This window comes from Mustelus asterias, chromosome 9, assembly GCF_964213995.1.
Source record: "Mustelus asterias chromosome 9, sMusAst1.hap1.1, whole genome shotgun sequence".
Lineage (NCBI taxonomy): Eukaryota > Metazoa > Chordata > Chondrichthyes > Carcharhiniformes > Triakidae > Mustelus > Mustelus asterias.
The window spans coordinates 68,489,198-68,506,756 of record NC_135809.1 but is presented as its reverse complement, the minus strand read 5'-3'; the positions used below and the strand labels follow the sequence as shown (position 1 = coordinate 68,506,756).

Below are 17,559 nucleotides of genomic sequence, written 5' to 3'. Positions count from 1 at the left end.
CTCTCCAAATAACTATAAATCCTATCCCTTATAATTTTTTCCAACATCTTGCCGACAACAGAAGTGAGACTCACCGGTCTATAATTCCCGGGGAAGTCTCTGTTCCCCTTCTTAAACAATGGGACAACATTCGCTAACCTCCAATCTTCTGGTACTATACCAGAGGCCAACGACGACCTGAAGATCAGAGCCAGAGGCTCTGCAATCACTACTCTTGCCTCCCAGAGAATCCTTGGATAAATCCCATCCGGACCAGGGGATTTATCTATTTTCAGACCCTCCAGAATATCCTGCACATCCTCCTTATCAACTGTAATACTGTCTATTCTACTCCCCTGCAACCCAGTGTCCTCCTCAGCTATATTCATGTCCCCTTGCGTGAACACCGAAGAGAAATATTGGTTCAATGCTTCACCAATCTCCTCCGGTTCCACACATAACTTCCCTCTGCCATCTATAACTGGCCCTAAACTTGCCCTAACCAACCTTCTGTTCTTGACATACCTATAGAACGCCTTAGGATTCTCTTTAACCCTATCCGCCAAAGTCTTCTCATGTCCCCTTTTAGCCCTTCTAAGCTCGCTCTTCAACTCCCTCTTAGCCAATCTAAAGCTTTCTAGTGCACTACCCGAGTGCTCACGTCTCATCCGAACATAAGCCTCCTTTTTCTTTTTAACCAACAAAGAAACTTTTTTGGTGCACCACGGTTCCCTAGCCCTACCAATTCCTCCTTGCCTGACAGGGACATACCTATCACAGACTCGCAGTAGCTGCTCCTTGAAAAAACTCCACATGTCGGACGTTCCCAGTCCCTGTAATCTCCTAGTCCAACCTATGTTTCCTAATTCTCTCCTAATAGCCTCATAATTACCCTTCCCCCAGCTAAAACCACTGGCCCGAGGTTCATGCCTATCCCTTTCCATCACTAAGGTGAACGTAACCGAATTGTGGTCACTATCACCAAAATGCACACCAACTTCCAAGTCTAGCACCTGGTCTGGCTCATTTCCCAGCACCAGATCCAATATAGCCTCACCTCTAGTTGGCCTGTCTACATACTGAGTCAAAAAACCTTCCTGCACGCTTTGAACAAAAACTGACCCCTCTAACGAGCTAGAGCTATAACAATTCCAGTCAATATTAGTCAAGTTAAAATCCCCCATAACAATTGCCCTATTACTTTCACTCCTAAGCAGGATTGACTCCGCAATCCTTTCCTCAACCTCTCTAGAACTTTTAGGAGGTCTATAAAAGACTCCCAACAGGGTGACCTCTCCTCTCCTATTTCTAATCTCCGCCCATACTACCTCAACAGATAAGTCCTCATCAAACCTCCTCTCTGACACTGTGATACAATCTCTGACCAATAATGCTACCCCTCCCCCTCTTCTACCTCCTTCCCTACTTCAGGTACAGTGCTCTGTGACTGTGCCAAGATTAAGGAGTGACTGCAGGTACAGTGCTGTGTGACTGTGCCTAGATTAAAGAGTGACTGCACGTACAGTGCTGTGTGACTGTGCTGAGATTAAAGAGTGACTGCAGGTACAGTGCTGTGTGACTGTGCTGAGATTAAAGAGTGACTGCAGGTACAGTGCTGTGTGACTGTGCTGAGACTAAAGAGTGACTGCAGGTACAGTGCTGTGTGACTGTGCCAAGATTAAGGAGTGACTGCAGGTACAGTGCTCTGTGATTGTGCTGAGATTAAGGAGTGATTGCAGGTACAGTGCTCTGTGATTGTGCCAAGATTAAGGAGTGACTGCAGGTACAGTGCTGTGTGACTGTGCTGAGATTCAAGAGTGACTGCAGGTACAGTGCTCTGTGACTGTGCTGAGATTAAAGAGTGACTGCAGGTACAGTGCTATGTGACTGTGCCTAGATTAAAGAGTGACTGCAGGTACAGTGCTGTGTGACTGTGCTGAGATTAAAGAGTGACTGCAGGTACAGTGCTGTGTGACTGTGCTGAGATTAAAGAGTGACTGCAGGTACAGTGCTGTGTGACTGTGCTGAGATTAAAGAGTGACTGCAGGTACAGTGCTCTGTGACTGTGCTGAGATTAAAGAGTGACTGCAGGTACAGTGCTGTGTGACTGTGCTGAGATTAAAGAGTGACTGCAGGTACAGTGCTCTGTGACTGTGCTGAGATTAAAGAGTGACTGCAGGTACAGTGCTCTGTGACTGTGGTGAGATTAAAGAGTGACTGCAGGTACAGTGCTGTGTGACTGTGCCTAGATTAAAGAGTGACTGCAGGTACAGTGCTCTGTGACTGTGGTGAGATTAAAGAGTGACTGCAGGTACAGTGCTGTGTGACTGTGCCTCGATTAAAGAGTGACTGCAGGTACAGTGCTCTGTGACTGTGCTGAGATTAAAGAGTGACTGCAGGTACAGTGCTGTGTGACTGTGCTGAGATTAAAGAGTGACTGCAGGTACAGTGCTGTGTGACTGTGCCAAGATTAAGGAGTGACTGCAGGTACAGTGCTGTGTGACTGTGCCTAGATTAAAGAGTGACTGCAGGTACAGTGCTCTGTGTGACTGTGCTGAGATTGAAGAGTGACTGCAGGTACAGTGCTGTGTGACTGTGCCAAGATTAAGGAGTGACTGCAGGTACAGTGCTGTGTGACTGTGCCTAGATTAAAGAGTGACTGCAGGTACAGTGCTCTGTGTGACTGTGCTGAGATTAAAGAGTGACTGCAGGTACAGTGCTGTGTGACTGTGCCTAGATTAAAGAGTGACTGCAGGTACAGTGCTCTGTGTGACTGTGCTGAGATTTAAGAGTGACTGCAGGTACAGTGCTGTGTGACTGTGCCTAGATTAAAGAGTGACTGCAGGTACAGTGCTCTGTGTGACTGCGCTGAGATTAAAGAGTGACTGCAGGTACAGTGCTGTGTGACTGTGCTGAGATTAAAGAGTGACTGCAGGTACAGTGCTGTGTGACTGTGCTGAGATTAAAGAGTGACTGCAGGTACAGTGCTCTGTGACTGTGCTGAGATTAAAGAGTGACTGCAGGTACAGTGCTCTGTGACTGTGCTGAGATTAAAGAGTGACTGCAGGTACAGTGCTGTGTGACTGTGCCGAGATTACAGAGTGACTGCTGGTACAGTGCTGTGTGACTGTGCTGAGATTAAAGAGTGCCTGCAGGTACAGTGCTGTGTGACTGTGCCTAGATTAAAGAGTGACTGCAGGTACAGTGCTGTGTGTCTGTGCTGAGATTGAAGAGTGACTGCAGGTACAGTGCTGTGTGACTGTGCCTAGATTAAAGAGTGATTGCAGGTACAGTGCTCTGTGTGACTGTGCTGAGATTAAAGAGTGACTGCGCTGAGATTAAAGAGTGACTGCAGGTACAGTGCTGTGTGACTGTGCTGAGATTAAAGAGTGACTGCAGGTACAGTGCTGTGTGACTGTGGTGAGATTAAAGAGTGACTGCAGGTACAGTGCTGTGTGACTGTGCTGAGATTAAAGAGTGCCTGCAGGTACAGTGCTGTGTGACTGTGCCTAGATTAAAGAGTGACTGCAGGTACAGTGCTGTGTGTCTGTGCTGAGATTGAAGAGTGACTGCAGGTACAGTGCTGTGTGACTGTGCCTAGATTAAAGAGTGATTGCAGGTACAGTGCTCTGTGTGACTGTGCTGAGATTAAAGAGTGACTGCGCTGAGATTAAAGAGTGACTGCAGGTACAGTGCTGTGTGACTGTGCTGAGATTAAAGAGTGACTGCAGGTACAGTGCTGTGTGACTGTGGTGAGATTAAAGAGTGACTGCAGGTACAGTGCTGTGTGACTGTGGTGAGATTAAAGAGTGACTGCAGGTTCAGTGCTATGTGACACTGTGCTGAGATTAAAGAGTGACTGCAGGTACAGTGCTCTGTGTGACTGTGCTGAGATTAAAGAGTGACTGCAGGTACAGTGCTGTGTGACTGTGCCTAGATTAAAGAGTGACTGCAGGTACAGTGCTCTGTGTGACTGTGCTGAGATTTAAGAGTGACTGCAGGTACAGTGCTGTGTGACTGTGCTGAGATTAAAGAGTGACTGCAGGTACAGTGCTGTGTGACTGTGCTGAGATTAAAGAGTGACTGCAGGTACAGTGCTCTGTGACTGTGCTGAGATTAAAGAGTGACTGCAGGTACAGTGCTCTGTGACTGTGCTGAGATTAAAGAGTGACTGCAGGTACAGTGCTGTGTGACTGTGCCGAGATTACAGAGTGACTGCTGGTACAGTGCTGTGTGACTGTGCTGAGATTAAAGAGTGCCTGCAGGTACAGTGCTGTGTGACTGTGCCTAGATTAAAGAGTGACTGCAGGTACAGTGCTGTGTGTCTGTGCTGAGATTGAAGAGTGACTGCAGGTACAGTGCTGTGTGACTGTGCCTAGATTAAAGAGTGATTGCAGGTACAGTGCTCTGTGTGACTGTGCTGAGATTAAAGAGTGACTGCGCTGAGATTAAAGAGTGACTGCAGGTACAGTGCTGTGTGACTGTGCTGAGATTAAAGAGTGACTGCAGGTACAGTGCTGTGTGACTGTGGTGAGATTAAAGAGTGACTGCAGGTACAGTGCTGTGTGACTGTGGTGAGATTAAAGAGTGACTGCAGGTTCAGTGCTATGTGACACTGTGCTGAGATTAAAGAGTGACTGCAGGTACAGTGCTCTGTGTGACTGTGCTGAGATTAAAGAGTGACTGCAGGTACAGTGCTGTGTGACTGTGCCTAGATTAAAGAGTGACTGCAGGTACAGTGCTCTGTGTGACTGTGCTGAGATTTAAGAGTGACTGCAGGTACAGTGCTGTGTGACTGTGCCTAGATTAAACAGTGACTGAAGGTACAGTGCTCTGTGTGACTGTGCTGAGATTAAAGAGTGACTGCAGGTACAGTGCTGTGTGACTGTGCTGAGATTAAAGAGTCACTGCAGGTACAGTGCTGTGTGACTGTGCTGAGATTAAAGAGTGACTGCAGGTACAGTGCTCTGTGACTGTGCTGAGATTAAAGAGTCACTGCAGGTACAGTGCTGTGTGACTGTGGTGAGATTAAAGAGTGACTGCAGGTACAGTGCTGTGTGACTGTGCTGAGATTACTCAGAGATTATCCTTCATTCTGTGTGAGTCCCTGCTAAAACCAAACTGTTTTATAGGTGTCCTCTCAGAGGAACAGATTCGACTAAAGAAGATGAAGAAGCTGGAGGAAGAGGTGACTCGGACTGTGCGGGTGACCTCATGCCCCCTGTCGAGCTGGGAAACCCCAAGACTCAATGTGGCGCAGCTTGAGATGATCAGAAAATTGGTTGCTGCTCAGCAACAGTGTAACAAGCGTTCATTGAGTGACCGATTGAAAGTGACAGTAAGTGTTCAGGGCATATATATTATAGTTTAGGGTCAGTTGGTCATGGGAATCAATGTTTACATACATTTATGTGCATTCATTTATACAATTACACATTACAAGCATAACGTCTTAACCCCACAATAAAACTTAAAGTTTCTGTCTATTTAGAAGGTCTTATGTAAAACCCCAATTAAACTCCATTAATATACAGATTCCATTCTTTCTCTTTCAGTAAAGAGCTTATGTATACAACTAACATTTCAAACGAATTAAAATTAAAAACTTCTATATTCTGTATAAAATATTACATTGTGAACTTAGAACATTTTCTTCTATTTATTTCTTTGTGAATAATCAAACAATTGATAGCTTGTATCCTCTGATTTAGAGATTTCCTTTCTCTCCAGCATTTGTTTCAAGTCAGCAATATCACTCACTCACTGTTCTCACTCACATTTTTCAAAGGATGCACATTGTCCCAGAATGAGCACTTATGCACATCGTACTCAACAGGTAAACACTACATTCAGTGCATCCATCGTACAGCATCTGCCTTAAATTATTGGACAAATACAATATAATTTTCATTGCCTCCCCAAACCTTGGGTGCGTTTTTCCCAGCCTGCTGTGTGGTAAACCCCACATGTGTGTTTGTGTGACATACCTGGACATGTCCCTGCCGGCCCTGCCTGAGACTCTTGCCCCCCCTGGTGCAGGTCTAAAGGTGACTGCTCCCCACCACCTGCCTCAGCTCCAAGTCTTTTGCGAATAAAAGCCTATTTGTTCTAGCATACAAACTAGTCTTTGCTCGATTGATGGTGCATCAATTTTATTCACAAAAGTATTGGGATGGAGCAGATACTGAACCCCGATGGACTTGAATTGGATCATCATGCCATAGGAGCCTCTAACAGCTTCGATCACTGGCTGCGATGTTTCGAAACTTTCCTCACCACCTCCTCCGTCGTCCAGACCGAAACCGACAAGCTCCACGTGCTCCACGCCCGGGTAAGCGATCAAATATTCTCAATGATTAGAGACGCTGAAACTTACGAGGATGCGATCGAACTTTTAAAAGGCCAGTACAACAAACAGACTAATGTAATCTACGCCAGACATCTTCTGGCTACTCGCAGACAACAGCCAGGAGAATCGGGCAATCAATTCCTGCGTGCGTTGTGAGCACTTGGCAGGGCCTGCAACTGCAAGGTCGTAACAGCCGCCCAAAACACTGAGGACTTAATCAGAAATGCCTATGTCACGGGTATCAGGTCAAACTATATGCGACAGCGACTGCTGGAACAGGGTGGGCTGGACCTACAAAAGACTGTGGCGCTTGTCGACTCGTTAGAGGTGGCCTTCCGTAATCTCAAGGCCTACACCCCGACCACGGGGGCGCATCATGGACGTTGCAGTCGCCGCCACCTCTGTACTCAGGAGGGCCGCAAGCCTATGCCACGCCACGTGCCACCAATGACCCGACAGCTGCGGCAGTCTCCGGAGGCCCGAAGTGCTACTTCTGCGGCCTGGGGAAGCACCCCCGACAACGCTGCCCGGCGAAGGATGCGATCTGCTCCGGGTGTGGAAAGAAGGGCCATTACGTGAAAGTATGCAGGGCGAAATCGACCTCCAAGCCAGGTAGTGCTGCGTGCGACCCCCGGGGGCCGCCATCTTGGGCACCGGGAGCCGCGTGTGAGCCATGCGGGCCGCCATCTTGGACACTTTCAGCCGCTTGTGAGCCATGCGGGCCGCCATCTTGGATGCCTTCAGCCGCGTGTGAGCCGTGCGGGGCGCCATCTTGGACGCCTGCAGCTGCGTGTGAGCCATGCGGGCCGCCATCTTGGACGCCATCAGCCGCGTCGCAAAATCCAACGTTGGCTTCGGTTGCGCTGGACCAATCCAGGCCTCACCAACTCGCCAGGTCCATGATGGACATCGAGGTAAACGGTCGCATTACAAACTGTTAATTTGACTGTGGGAGTACGAAAAGCTTTATTCACCCTAACACAATGAGTCGCTACGCTCTTTCAGTACTGCCAGTGAAGCAAACGATCTCCATGGCTTCAAAGTCCCACTCGGTGGATGTCCTCGGGTACTGCGTGGCGACCCTGACTGTACGGGGCACAGTGTACAAAAATTTCAGGCTCCTCGTGCTGCCACAACTCTGCGCTGCCGTACTCCTGGGGCTAGATTTCCTGTGTCACCTTAAGAGCGTCACCATGGAGTATAATGGGCCTTTTCCCCCGCTCTCTGTTTGCAATCACCAGTTCTTAGATCGCCCACCGCGCACCACCTGCAGCCTCTCGACCCTTAAAGTCGCCCCTCCCTCACTGTTCGAAAATCTCACCCCCGGCTGCAAGCCCATCGCCACCAAGAGCAGACGGTACAGTGCTGGAGACAGAGTTTTTATTAGGTCCGAAGTACGACGGCTCCTAGGGGAGGGGATCATCGAGGCCAGTACCAGCCCCTGGAGAGCCCAAGTAGTAGTTGTTAAAACTGGGGAGAAACATCGCATGGTCATTGACTACAGTCAGACCATTAACCGCTACACAGTTAATCAGATTGCGCAATATCGGGTGTTCTCCACCATCAACTTAAAATCTGCATACCACCAGCTCCCTATCCGCCCGGAGGACCGCCAATATACTGCCTTTGAGGCCGCCTCTATCACATCCTTAGTGTCCCCTTTGGCGTCACCAACGGGGTCTCGGTTTTCCAGCGTGAGATGGACCGAATGGTAGACCAGAACGGGCTGCGGGCCACCTTCCCGTACCTGGATAACGTCACCATCTGCGGCCATGATCAGCAGGACCACGACGCCAACCTCCACAAATTCCTCCACACCGCCACTCTCCTAAATCTGACCTATAATAAGGAGAAGTGCGTATTCTGCACATGCCGCCTCGCCATCCTTGGTTGTGTTGTGGAAAACGGGGTCATCGGTCCCGATCCCGAACGCATGCGTCCCCTCCTGGAACTTCCCCTCCCCACCAGCCTCAAAGCACTGAGGAGATGCCTGGGCTTCTTCTCGTATTACGCCCAGTGGGTCCCCAATTATGCGGATAAAGCCCGTCCGCTCATCAAATCCACCTCTTTGCCTCTGACGGCAAAGGCCCGCCTGGTCTTCGACCGCATCAAAGCAGACATCGCGAAGGCCACGATACACGCTGTAGATGAATCCATCCCGTTCCAGGTGGAGAGGGATGCGTCTGACTTCGCCCTAGCCGCCACCCTGAACCAGGCGGGCAGACCCATGGCTGCCTTCTCACGAACCCTCCAAGGCCCTGAAATTCGACACTCCTCTGTCGAAAAGGAGGCACAAGCTATAGTGGAAGCTGTACGGCACTGGCGCCAATACTTAGCTGGTAAACGATTCACCCTACTCACGGACCAACGGTCAGTTGCATTCATGTTTAATAACACGCAGCGGGGCAAGATCAAAAATGATAAAATATTGAGGTGGAGAATCGAGCTTTCCACCTACAATTACGACATCTTATACCGGTCCGGGAAGCTCAATGAGCCCCCAGACGCCCTATCCAGGGGAATATGTGCCAGCGCACAAATAGACCAATTGCAGACTCTCCACAACGACCTCTGCCACCCGGGGGTCACCAGGTTTTTTCACTTCATTAAAGCCCGTAACCTGCCCTACTCCATTGAGGAAGTCAGGTCTATAACCAGACACTGCCAGGTCTGCGCAGAGTGCAAGCCGCACTTCTATCGGCCAGACGGAGCACACTTCATAAAGGCCACCCGCCCTTTCGAACGCCTAAGCGTCGACTTCAAAGGCCCCCTCCCCTCTTCTGACCGCAACATATACTTCCTCAACGTCATTGACGAATATTCACGTTTCCCCTTCGCTATTCCCTGCCCGGAAATGACCTCGGCCACAGTCATCAGGGCCCTCCACAGCCTCTTCACCCTGTTCGGTTTCTCTAGCTATATCCATAGCGACCGGGGATCCTCTTTTATGAGTGATGAGCTGCGACAGTACCTGCTCTCCAAAGGCTAAGCCTCGGGTAGGACCACCAGCTACAACCCCAGGGGGAACGGACAGGTAGAGAGGGAGAACGCGACAGTCTGGAAGGCCGTTTTACTAGCTCTGAGATCTAAAGGTCTTCCAGTCACCTGCTGGCAAGAGGTCCTCCCTGATGCGCTACGCTCGATTAGATCACTCCTTTGCACAGCTTCCAATGCTACCCCTCACGAAAGAGTGTTTGTTTTCCCCAGAAAGTCCTCCGCGGGGACCGCACTACCGTCGTGGCTGATGTCCCCAGGCCCTGTCCTGCTCCGTGATGACCCATAAGTCGGACCCCCTGGTCGAAAGGGTCCAGCTCCTCCACGCCAACCCCCAATACGCCTATGTGGCGTACCCCGACAGGCGGGAGGACACGGTCTCCACTCGAGACCTGTCACCCGCAGGTGCCCCAGGGACCACGACGACCCACACCCCCAACCCCCGTATACAGCACGCCTGAACCACAGGAGCCGCCACCACGCACCCGACAACCGGAAGGGACTACAGACGACTCGAGCAACTACGGCCTGGTGCCTGAACCAATACCGCGGCCATCGGAACCGACACCACAACCGGCACTACGGCGGTCGCAGCGGCAGATCAAGCCCCCAGAGAGACTGAATTTGTAAAATTGTAATTCTGTAAATATCGTTCCACCCACCTCACCCACTGTTAAGTGGGTGGTAAACCACTGTTAAGCTTATTGCCTGTGTGTGTGTGTGTGTGTGTGTGTGACATGCCTGGACATGCCCCTGCCGGCCCTGCCTGAGACTCCTCCCCCCCCTGGTGCAGGTATAAAGGTGACTGCTCCCAACCCCCCTGCCTCAGTCCCTGGACCAGTTCATCAGCATGGGTGTGCTCCAAGTCTTTTGCGAATAAAAGCCTATTTGTTCTAGCATACAAACTAGTCTTTGCTTGATTGATAGTGCATCATGCTGCACTGCTCGAGTAGCGTAGCAGGCTCGGAAATATCAGCGGGGAGCCTGTAGCGGGATGCCAGTCGTGGCTTTTCCAGGCCCTCTTTTTTTTAAGCCTAATCAGCCTCGTGCCGGGAATCGGCACAAGCCTGATTACAATATGGAAATTGTCATTTCCATGTAATTAGCAAGCCCGGGATGGTGTCATCAGGATTTGCGAATGTTTCTCCCACCAGCGGGGATCACGTATGGTCCCCATCATGCGTGATCACCTCACTGATGGGGACAGAGGCCGTTGAGGCCCCCTGGGAGGTCAGAGGCAGGGGGTTGCCCCTTTGGGTAGTGCCAGCTTGGCACCCTAGCTGTATCCACTGGGTACCCTGGCATTGTGCACCGGGCAAGGCCTACTCACATGCGCAGTGACCCATTCAGCGCACTGATGTTGGCCTCTCTGACGGGATTATACCCGCCTCCTTACCAGTGTAAATCCCTCTGTTGTACCCTGTGATGCACAGTGTCGGAAATCCACCCCACTAAGTACACTCAAAAAAACGGGCGGGAAAATCTCCCAGTTTTGTTCCCGTTGGGCACTTAGATTTTTGGGGGGGAAATTGCCCCCCTAGTGTTTGAGCAGCCAAAGAATTTTTAACAATGCTTTTTAATTTCTTACCCTCCTGTGCTAAGGGATATTTCCCATTCTCACCCATCATGAGTGTTATGAAATCTTCAAGAGAGTACCTACCAGGAAGATAGAAGGAGGATGTTCCAATCTCATCTGTATCCACCCTGCTGCCAGTAAGAATGGAGAATTTGGCATTCAGCCAAAACTCCATTTACTGCAGCGGTACCGGAGAATCCCAGCCATTTACGAGGTTGGAGGTTTTTGGCAAGAGTGTCAAGCACAGCTAAAAATTATTAGTTCCATGCTCTGTGAGTTAGCCAAGGTTGGGAACTTAAGTGCGCATTTAAAGTCATAGGATTCATTTCCAGCACAGAGGAGGTCATTTGGCCCATTGAATCCATGCCAGGTCTCCGTGGAGCAATCTATCCGTTGCACTTCCCTGCTCCATCCCTGTGAATTTATTTCCTTCAAGTGTCCTTTCAATTTCCTTTTGAAATCATTTATTGTCTCTGCTTCCACCAATCTCATGGACAGTCAGTTCCAGGTCATTACCACTCACTGTGTAAAATAATTCTTCTTCACATTCCCCCCGGAAAATCTCACCCAAAATCCTCCCTTGTCCTTGTACCATCAGCTAATGAGGAGGGTTTGTCCTTGAGTACCATATTTAAACCTGTCATAATCTTTTATCCGTCTATCAAATGTCCCCTCAATCACTTTTGTGTCAAGGAGAACAATCACAGCTTCTTCACCCAAACTGTGTTTAAAACCTCCATCCCTGGAACCATTCTGGTAAATCTCCCTCTGCACCCTCTCGGGACCTCACTTCTTCGTAAAGTTTGGTGACCAGAACTTGACACAATGCTCTACTTGTAACCTAACCAGTGTTTTATTAATGTTCATCATAACCTCCCTGCTTCTGTATTAACATCTCTTTAACGAAGACCAAGATCCCATATGCTTCACTAAGCACTCTCGCAACATGTTCGGTCACCTTCGGAGATCGGTGCACATGAACCCCCAGGACCCTGTTCCTAGACAGCCTTTAAAAGTGTCCCATGTTGCCTCTCCCTATCCCTCTTGCCAAAATGCCTCATCTCACACTTCTCTATTAAATTCCATCTACTTGGCTAACCAGTTTGGCTAACCTGCCTGCCCATTCGGCTAACTTGTCTACATCCTGTTGCAGTCGAATAGTATCATCCTCATTGTTCTTCATTCCTCGAAGTTTGACATCATTGACAAATTTTAAAATTTTATTCTTTATTCCAGTCATTAAGCTATGTCAAAAAAGTAATGCTCTGAACTTGTCTCCCATCCTCAGCCTGAAAAACAACTATCACAAAAACAGAAAATGCTGCAAAATTTTAGCAGGTCTGATAGCATCTAGAGAGAGAGCCAATGTTTGGAGTTTGGATGACCCTTGGTCAGAGCTGAATGGCTCTACAATGGCTCACTGTTTTCTGTCACTGAGCCATTTCTTTATTCAAGTTGACACTGACCCTTCGATTCCAGAAGTTAACCACCCTTTTATGCCAAAGACTTTCTTAAAACCCACACAGCCAACATCCATTGCATTCCCTTCACCTTCTCTGTCACTGCATCAAAAAATCCATTTGTTCATTCAAGCACAATGTACCTTTTACTAATTTATGCTGTTTCTCCTAAACTAACTCAAACTCCTTCAAGTGCCTGTTGAGTTTTTCCCCCCGATCATTGTTTCTAAAATCTTATCCATTATTGATGTTAAACTGGTCGGCTTGTATTTGCTAGGACTGTCCTTGCACCTTTCTTGAATAAGGGGGTTACATTTGCCACTCCTCAATCCTCTAGCACTTCCCACATCTTTAGCAACCTGGGATTCAAGCCATCCGGACAGGATGACTTATCCACTCAAAGCATATCCAGCCTTTTCAATATTCCTGCCCCTTAATCTTCATCCCACTTATTGCTGATATTTTGTCAGGTGCCTCATTCTAGATCCTCTAGGTTTGCCTTTTCTGAGGAGTTCTGGTGGTACAGTGGGTAGCATCCATGCTTCTGAATCAGAAGCTTTCGGTTCAAGTCCTGCCCAAGGAATTAATGGTCAAAGAAAGTGCATTCACAACACAGCCAAACAAGCTGAGAGTAAAATTATAAACATCAATTACAGCAGTGAGAGTGAGAGCAATTCCTGGCCAGCCATATAGAAACAAAGAACAATACAGCACAGGAACAGGCCCTTCGGCCCTCCAAGCCCGCGCCGCTCCCCGGTCCAGGATTGAATCCTGAATCCAGGATCCCCGCCCAATTTTCCAGCCTATCTACATACCAATATCCTATCCACCGAGCTGTCCCTCACAGCTACGATGCTTTGTTCATCACAACCTATTAACTCACCCCCACCCCCCCATTCCAGACCATGTGATCTCCAGGGAGAGGCGAAAACCCAGAGTGAAAACCCCAGGGCCAATATGGGGAAAAAGAATCTGGGAAATTCCTCTCCGACCCCCTGAGGCGATCGAAACGAGTCCAGGAGATCACAATGGCCCTGATCGGAAAATGCTTCCCAACCCTAGTCATTTCCACTTCCACGATCACCATATGAATTCCCTGCCCCCGAGACAGGTTCCCAACTATCCGCAGTCTCGCTCCGTACTGGCACCAGCAAGATGATCATAGAATGAAGCCTTGAAACGAGAAACAAGGAACAATTAGCCCGCGCCGCTCCCTGGGCCAAACTAGACCACTCTTTTGTATCCCTCCATTCCCACTCCGTTCATATAGCTGTCTAGATAAGTCTTAAACGTTCCCAGTGTGTCCGCCTCCACCACCTTGCCCGGCAACACATTCCAGGCCCCCACGACCCTCTGTGTGAAATATGTCCTTCTGATATCTGTGTTAAACCTCCCCCCCTTCACCTTGAACCTATGACCCGTTGTGAACGTCACCACCGACCCGGGGAAAAGCTTCCCACCGTTCACCCTATCTATGCCTTTCATAATTTTATACACCTCTATTAAGTCTCCCCTCATCCTCCGTCTTTCCAAGGAGAACAACCCCAGTTTCCCCAATCTCTCCTCATAACCAAGCCCCTCCATACCAGGCAACATCCTGGTAAACCTCCTCTGTACTCTCTCCAAAGCCTCCACGTCCTTCTGGTAGTGTGGCGACCAGAACTGGATGCAGTATTCCAAATGCGGCCGAACCAACGTTCTATACATCTGCAACATCAGACCCCAACTCTTATACTCTATGCCCCGTCCTATAAAGGCAAGCATGCCATATGCCTTCTTCACCACCTTCTCCACCTGTGACGTCACCTTCAAAGATCTGTGGACTTGCACACCCAGGTCCCTCTGCGACTCTACACCCTTTATGGTTCTTCCATTTATCGTGTAGCTCCTCCCTACATTATTCCCACCAAAATGCATCACTTCGCATTTATCAGGATTGAACTCCATTTGCCATTTCCTTGCCCAAATTTCCAGCCTATCTATATCCTTCTGTAGCCTCTGACAATGTTCCTCACTATCTGCAAGTCCTGCCAGTTTTGTGTCGTCCGCAAACTTACTGATCACCCCAGTTACTCCTTCTTCCAGATCATTTATATAAATCACAAACAGCAGAGGTCCCAATACAGAGCCCTGCGGTACACCACTAGTCACAGGCCTCCAGCCGGAAAAAGACCCTTCCACTACCACCCTCTGTCTTCTATGACCAAGCCAGTTCTCCACCCATCTAGCCACCTCCCCCTTTATCCCATGGGATCCAACCTTTTTCACCAGCCTACCATGAGGGACTTTGTCAAACGCTTTACTAAAGTCCATATAGACAACATCCACGGCCCTTCCTTCGTCAACCATTTTGGTCACTTCTTCAAAAAACACCACCAGGTTAGTGAGGCATGACCTCCCTCTCACAAAACCATGTTGACTATCGTTAATGAGTTTATTCCTTTCTAAATGCGCATACATCCTATCTCTAAGAATCTTCTCCAACAACTTCCCCACCACGGACGTCAAGCTCACCGGCCTATAATTACCCGGGTTATCCTTCCTACCCTTCTTAAATAACGGGACCACATTGGCTATCCTCCAATCCTCTGGGACCTCACCTGCGTCCAGTGATGAGACAAAGATTTGCGTCAGAGGCCCAACGATTTCACCTCTCGTCTCCCTGAGCAGCCTTGGATAGATTCCATCAGGCCCTGGGGATTTGTCAGTCTTTATATTCTCTAACAAACCTAACACTTCCTCCTTTGTAATGGAGATTTTCTCCAACGGTTCAACACTCCCCTCCAAGACACTCCCAGTCAACACATCCCTCTCCTTTGTGAATACCGACGCAAAGTATTCATTTAGGATCTCCCCTACTTCTTTGGGCTCCAAGCATAAGTCCCCACTTTTGTCCCTGAGAGGTCCGATTTTTTCCCTAACAACCCTTTTGTTCCTAACATATGAATAAAATGCCTTGGGATTCTCCTTAATCCTGTCTGCCAAGAATATTTCGTGACCCCTTTTTGCTCTTCTAATTCCCCGTTTGAGTACTTTCCTACTTTCATTGTACTCCTCCAGAGCTCCCTCCGTTTTTAGCTGCTTGGACCTAACATACGCCTCTCTTTTCCTTTTGACCAGTCCCTCAATTTCCCTGGTTATCCACGGTTCTCTAATCCTACCCTTCCTATCCTTCTTTTTTACAGGCACATGCTTGTCCTGTAGCCCTAACAACCGTTCCTTAAAAGACTGCCACATACCAGATGTGGATTTACCCTCAAACAGCCTCTCCCAATCAAGAGCTGCCAATTTCTGCCTGATCCCAATAAAGTTAGCCTTCCCCCAATCCAACACCTTACCCTTGGGACACCACTCATCCTTTTCCATCACTATCCTAAAGCTAACAGAATTGTGGTCACTATTTGCCACATGTTCCCCAACCAAAACTTTGAAGACCTGACCGGGCTCATTCCCCAGTACCAGGTCCAGTATAGCCCCCTCTCTAGTCGGGCTGTCCACATATTGTTCCAACGAACCCTCCTGTACACATTTTACAAATTCCTCCCCATCCAGAGTCCCTGCCCTCAGCGATTTCCAGTCTATACCAGGGAAATTGAAGTCTCCCACTACAACAACCCTATATTTCTTGCACCTATCCAGTATCTCCTGACATATCCATTCTTCCACTTCCCTTGGGCTGTTGGGGGGCCTGTAGTACACCCCCAACATAGTGACTGCGCCTTTCCTCTTTCTAAGCTCCACCCAGAGTGACTCGCTACACGACTCCTCCGAATTGTCCTCCCTCTGCACCGCTGTAATATGTAATATGATGGAAAGAAAGTTGGAGCCTCTACTGTCATTATCCATATAGCTCCAGGCTACAACAATGCATGTAAATATACATGTTGCCACAGCAACAACACTCTCTGAGTGTATTGTATCACACCATCATCTTTATTTACATTTTTCAAAGTTTTATTTGCCCTCAAAACATTCTCAATGGGCGGCACGGTAGCACAGTGGTTAGCACTGCTGCTTCACAGCTCCAGGGACCTGGGTTCGATTCCCGGCTTGGGTCACTGTCTGTGTGGAGTTTGCACATTCTCCCCGTGTCTGCGTGGGTTTCCTCCGGGTGCTCCGGTTTCCTCCCACAGTCCAAAGGGTTAGGTTGATTGGCCATGCTAAAAAAAAAATTGCCCTTAGTGTCCTGGGATGTGTAGGTTAGAGGGATTAGTGGATATATATGTAGGGATATGGGGGTAGGGCCTGGGTGGGATTGTGGTCGGTGCAGACTCGATGGACCGAATGGCCTCTTTCTGTACTGCAGGGTTTCTATGATTTCTATGAACTCCGCCACATCCTTTTTTGTCAGGATGAAGTAAAATTAAGATTTTTGACTTAATCTGCTTCATACCCAAGCCGAAGTATTTAACCATCCCACAAGGCTGACAATAACAACTTATAGCTATATGGTGCCTGTCATGGAAGGGAACATAAGACCTTAATAAAGAGGAGCAGATTTAGGTCATTTGGTCCATGAGTCTGCTCTGCCATTCAATCATGGCTGATAAATTTCTCAACCCCATTCTCCTGCCTTTTCCCTGTAACCTTTGATCCCTTTACTAATCAAGAACCTGTCTATCTCTGTCTTAAATACATTCAATGACCTGGTCTCCACAACCGTCTATGGCAATGAATTCCATAGATTCACCACGCTCTGTCTGAGGAAATTCCTCTTCATCTCGGTTCTAAAAGGTCGACTCTTTACTCTGAGGCTGTGCCCTCGAATCCTCGTCTCTCCTACTAATGGAGACATCTTCCCCATGTCCACTCTATCCAAGCCTCTCAATATTCTGTAAGACCCCCCTCATCTTTCTAAACTCCATTGAGTAGAGACCCAGAGTCCTCATACGCTCCTCGTACATAAAGCTTTTCATTCCAGGGATCATTCTCGTGAACATCCTCTGGACCCTCTCCAAGGCCAGCACATCCTTACTTAGATACGAGGTCCACAATTGCTCACAATATTCCAAATGTGGTCTGACTAGAGCCTTATAAAGCCTCAGCAGTACATCCCTGCTTTTTGATTCTAGTCTTCCTGAAATGAATGCTGACATTGCATTTGCCTTCCTAACTACCAAGTACTAACATCCTAAGCAATTTCACAGGAACATAATAAAACAAAGTATAACCCTGAGACAGATAAGCACATATTAAGTAAG

The 17,559-nt window shown here is 48.5% G+C and overlaps 1 protein-coding gene across 2 annotated transcripts in view; it reads left to right on the top strand.

Annotated features, from left to right (window-relative positions):
• The window catches only part of nr1h3 (nuclear receptor subfamily 1, group H, member 3), a 462,162-nt gene that overhangs the window by 396,007 nt on the left and 48,596 nt on the right, over positions 1–17,559 (top strand). For both annotated transcript variants that reach the window (XM_078220325.1, XM_078220324.1), the window contains exon 4: positions 5,112–5,317. In XM_078220325.1, coding sequence (XP_078076451.1) covers positions 5,112–5,317 — 206 coding nt within the window. The remainder of the gene's footprint in view (positions 1–5,111; positions 5,318–17,559) is intronic.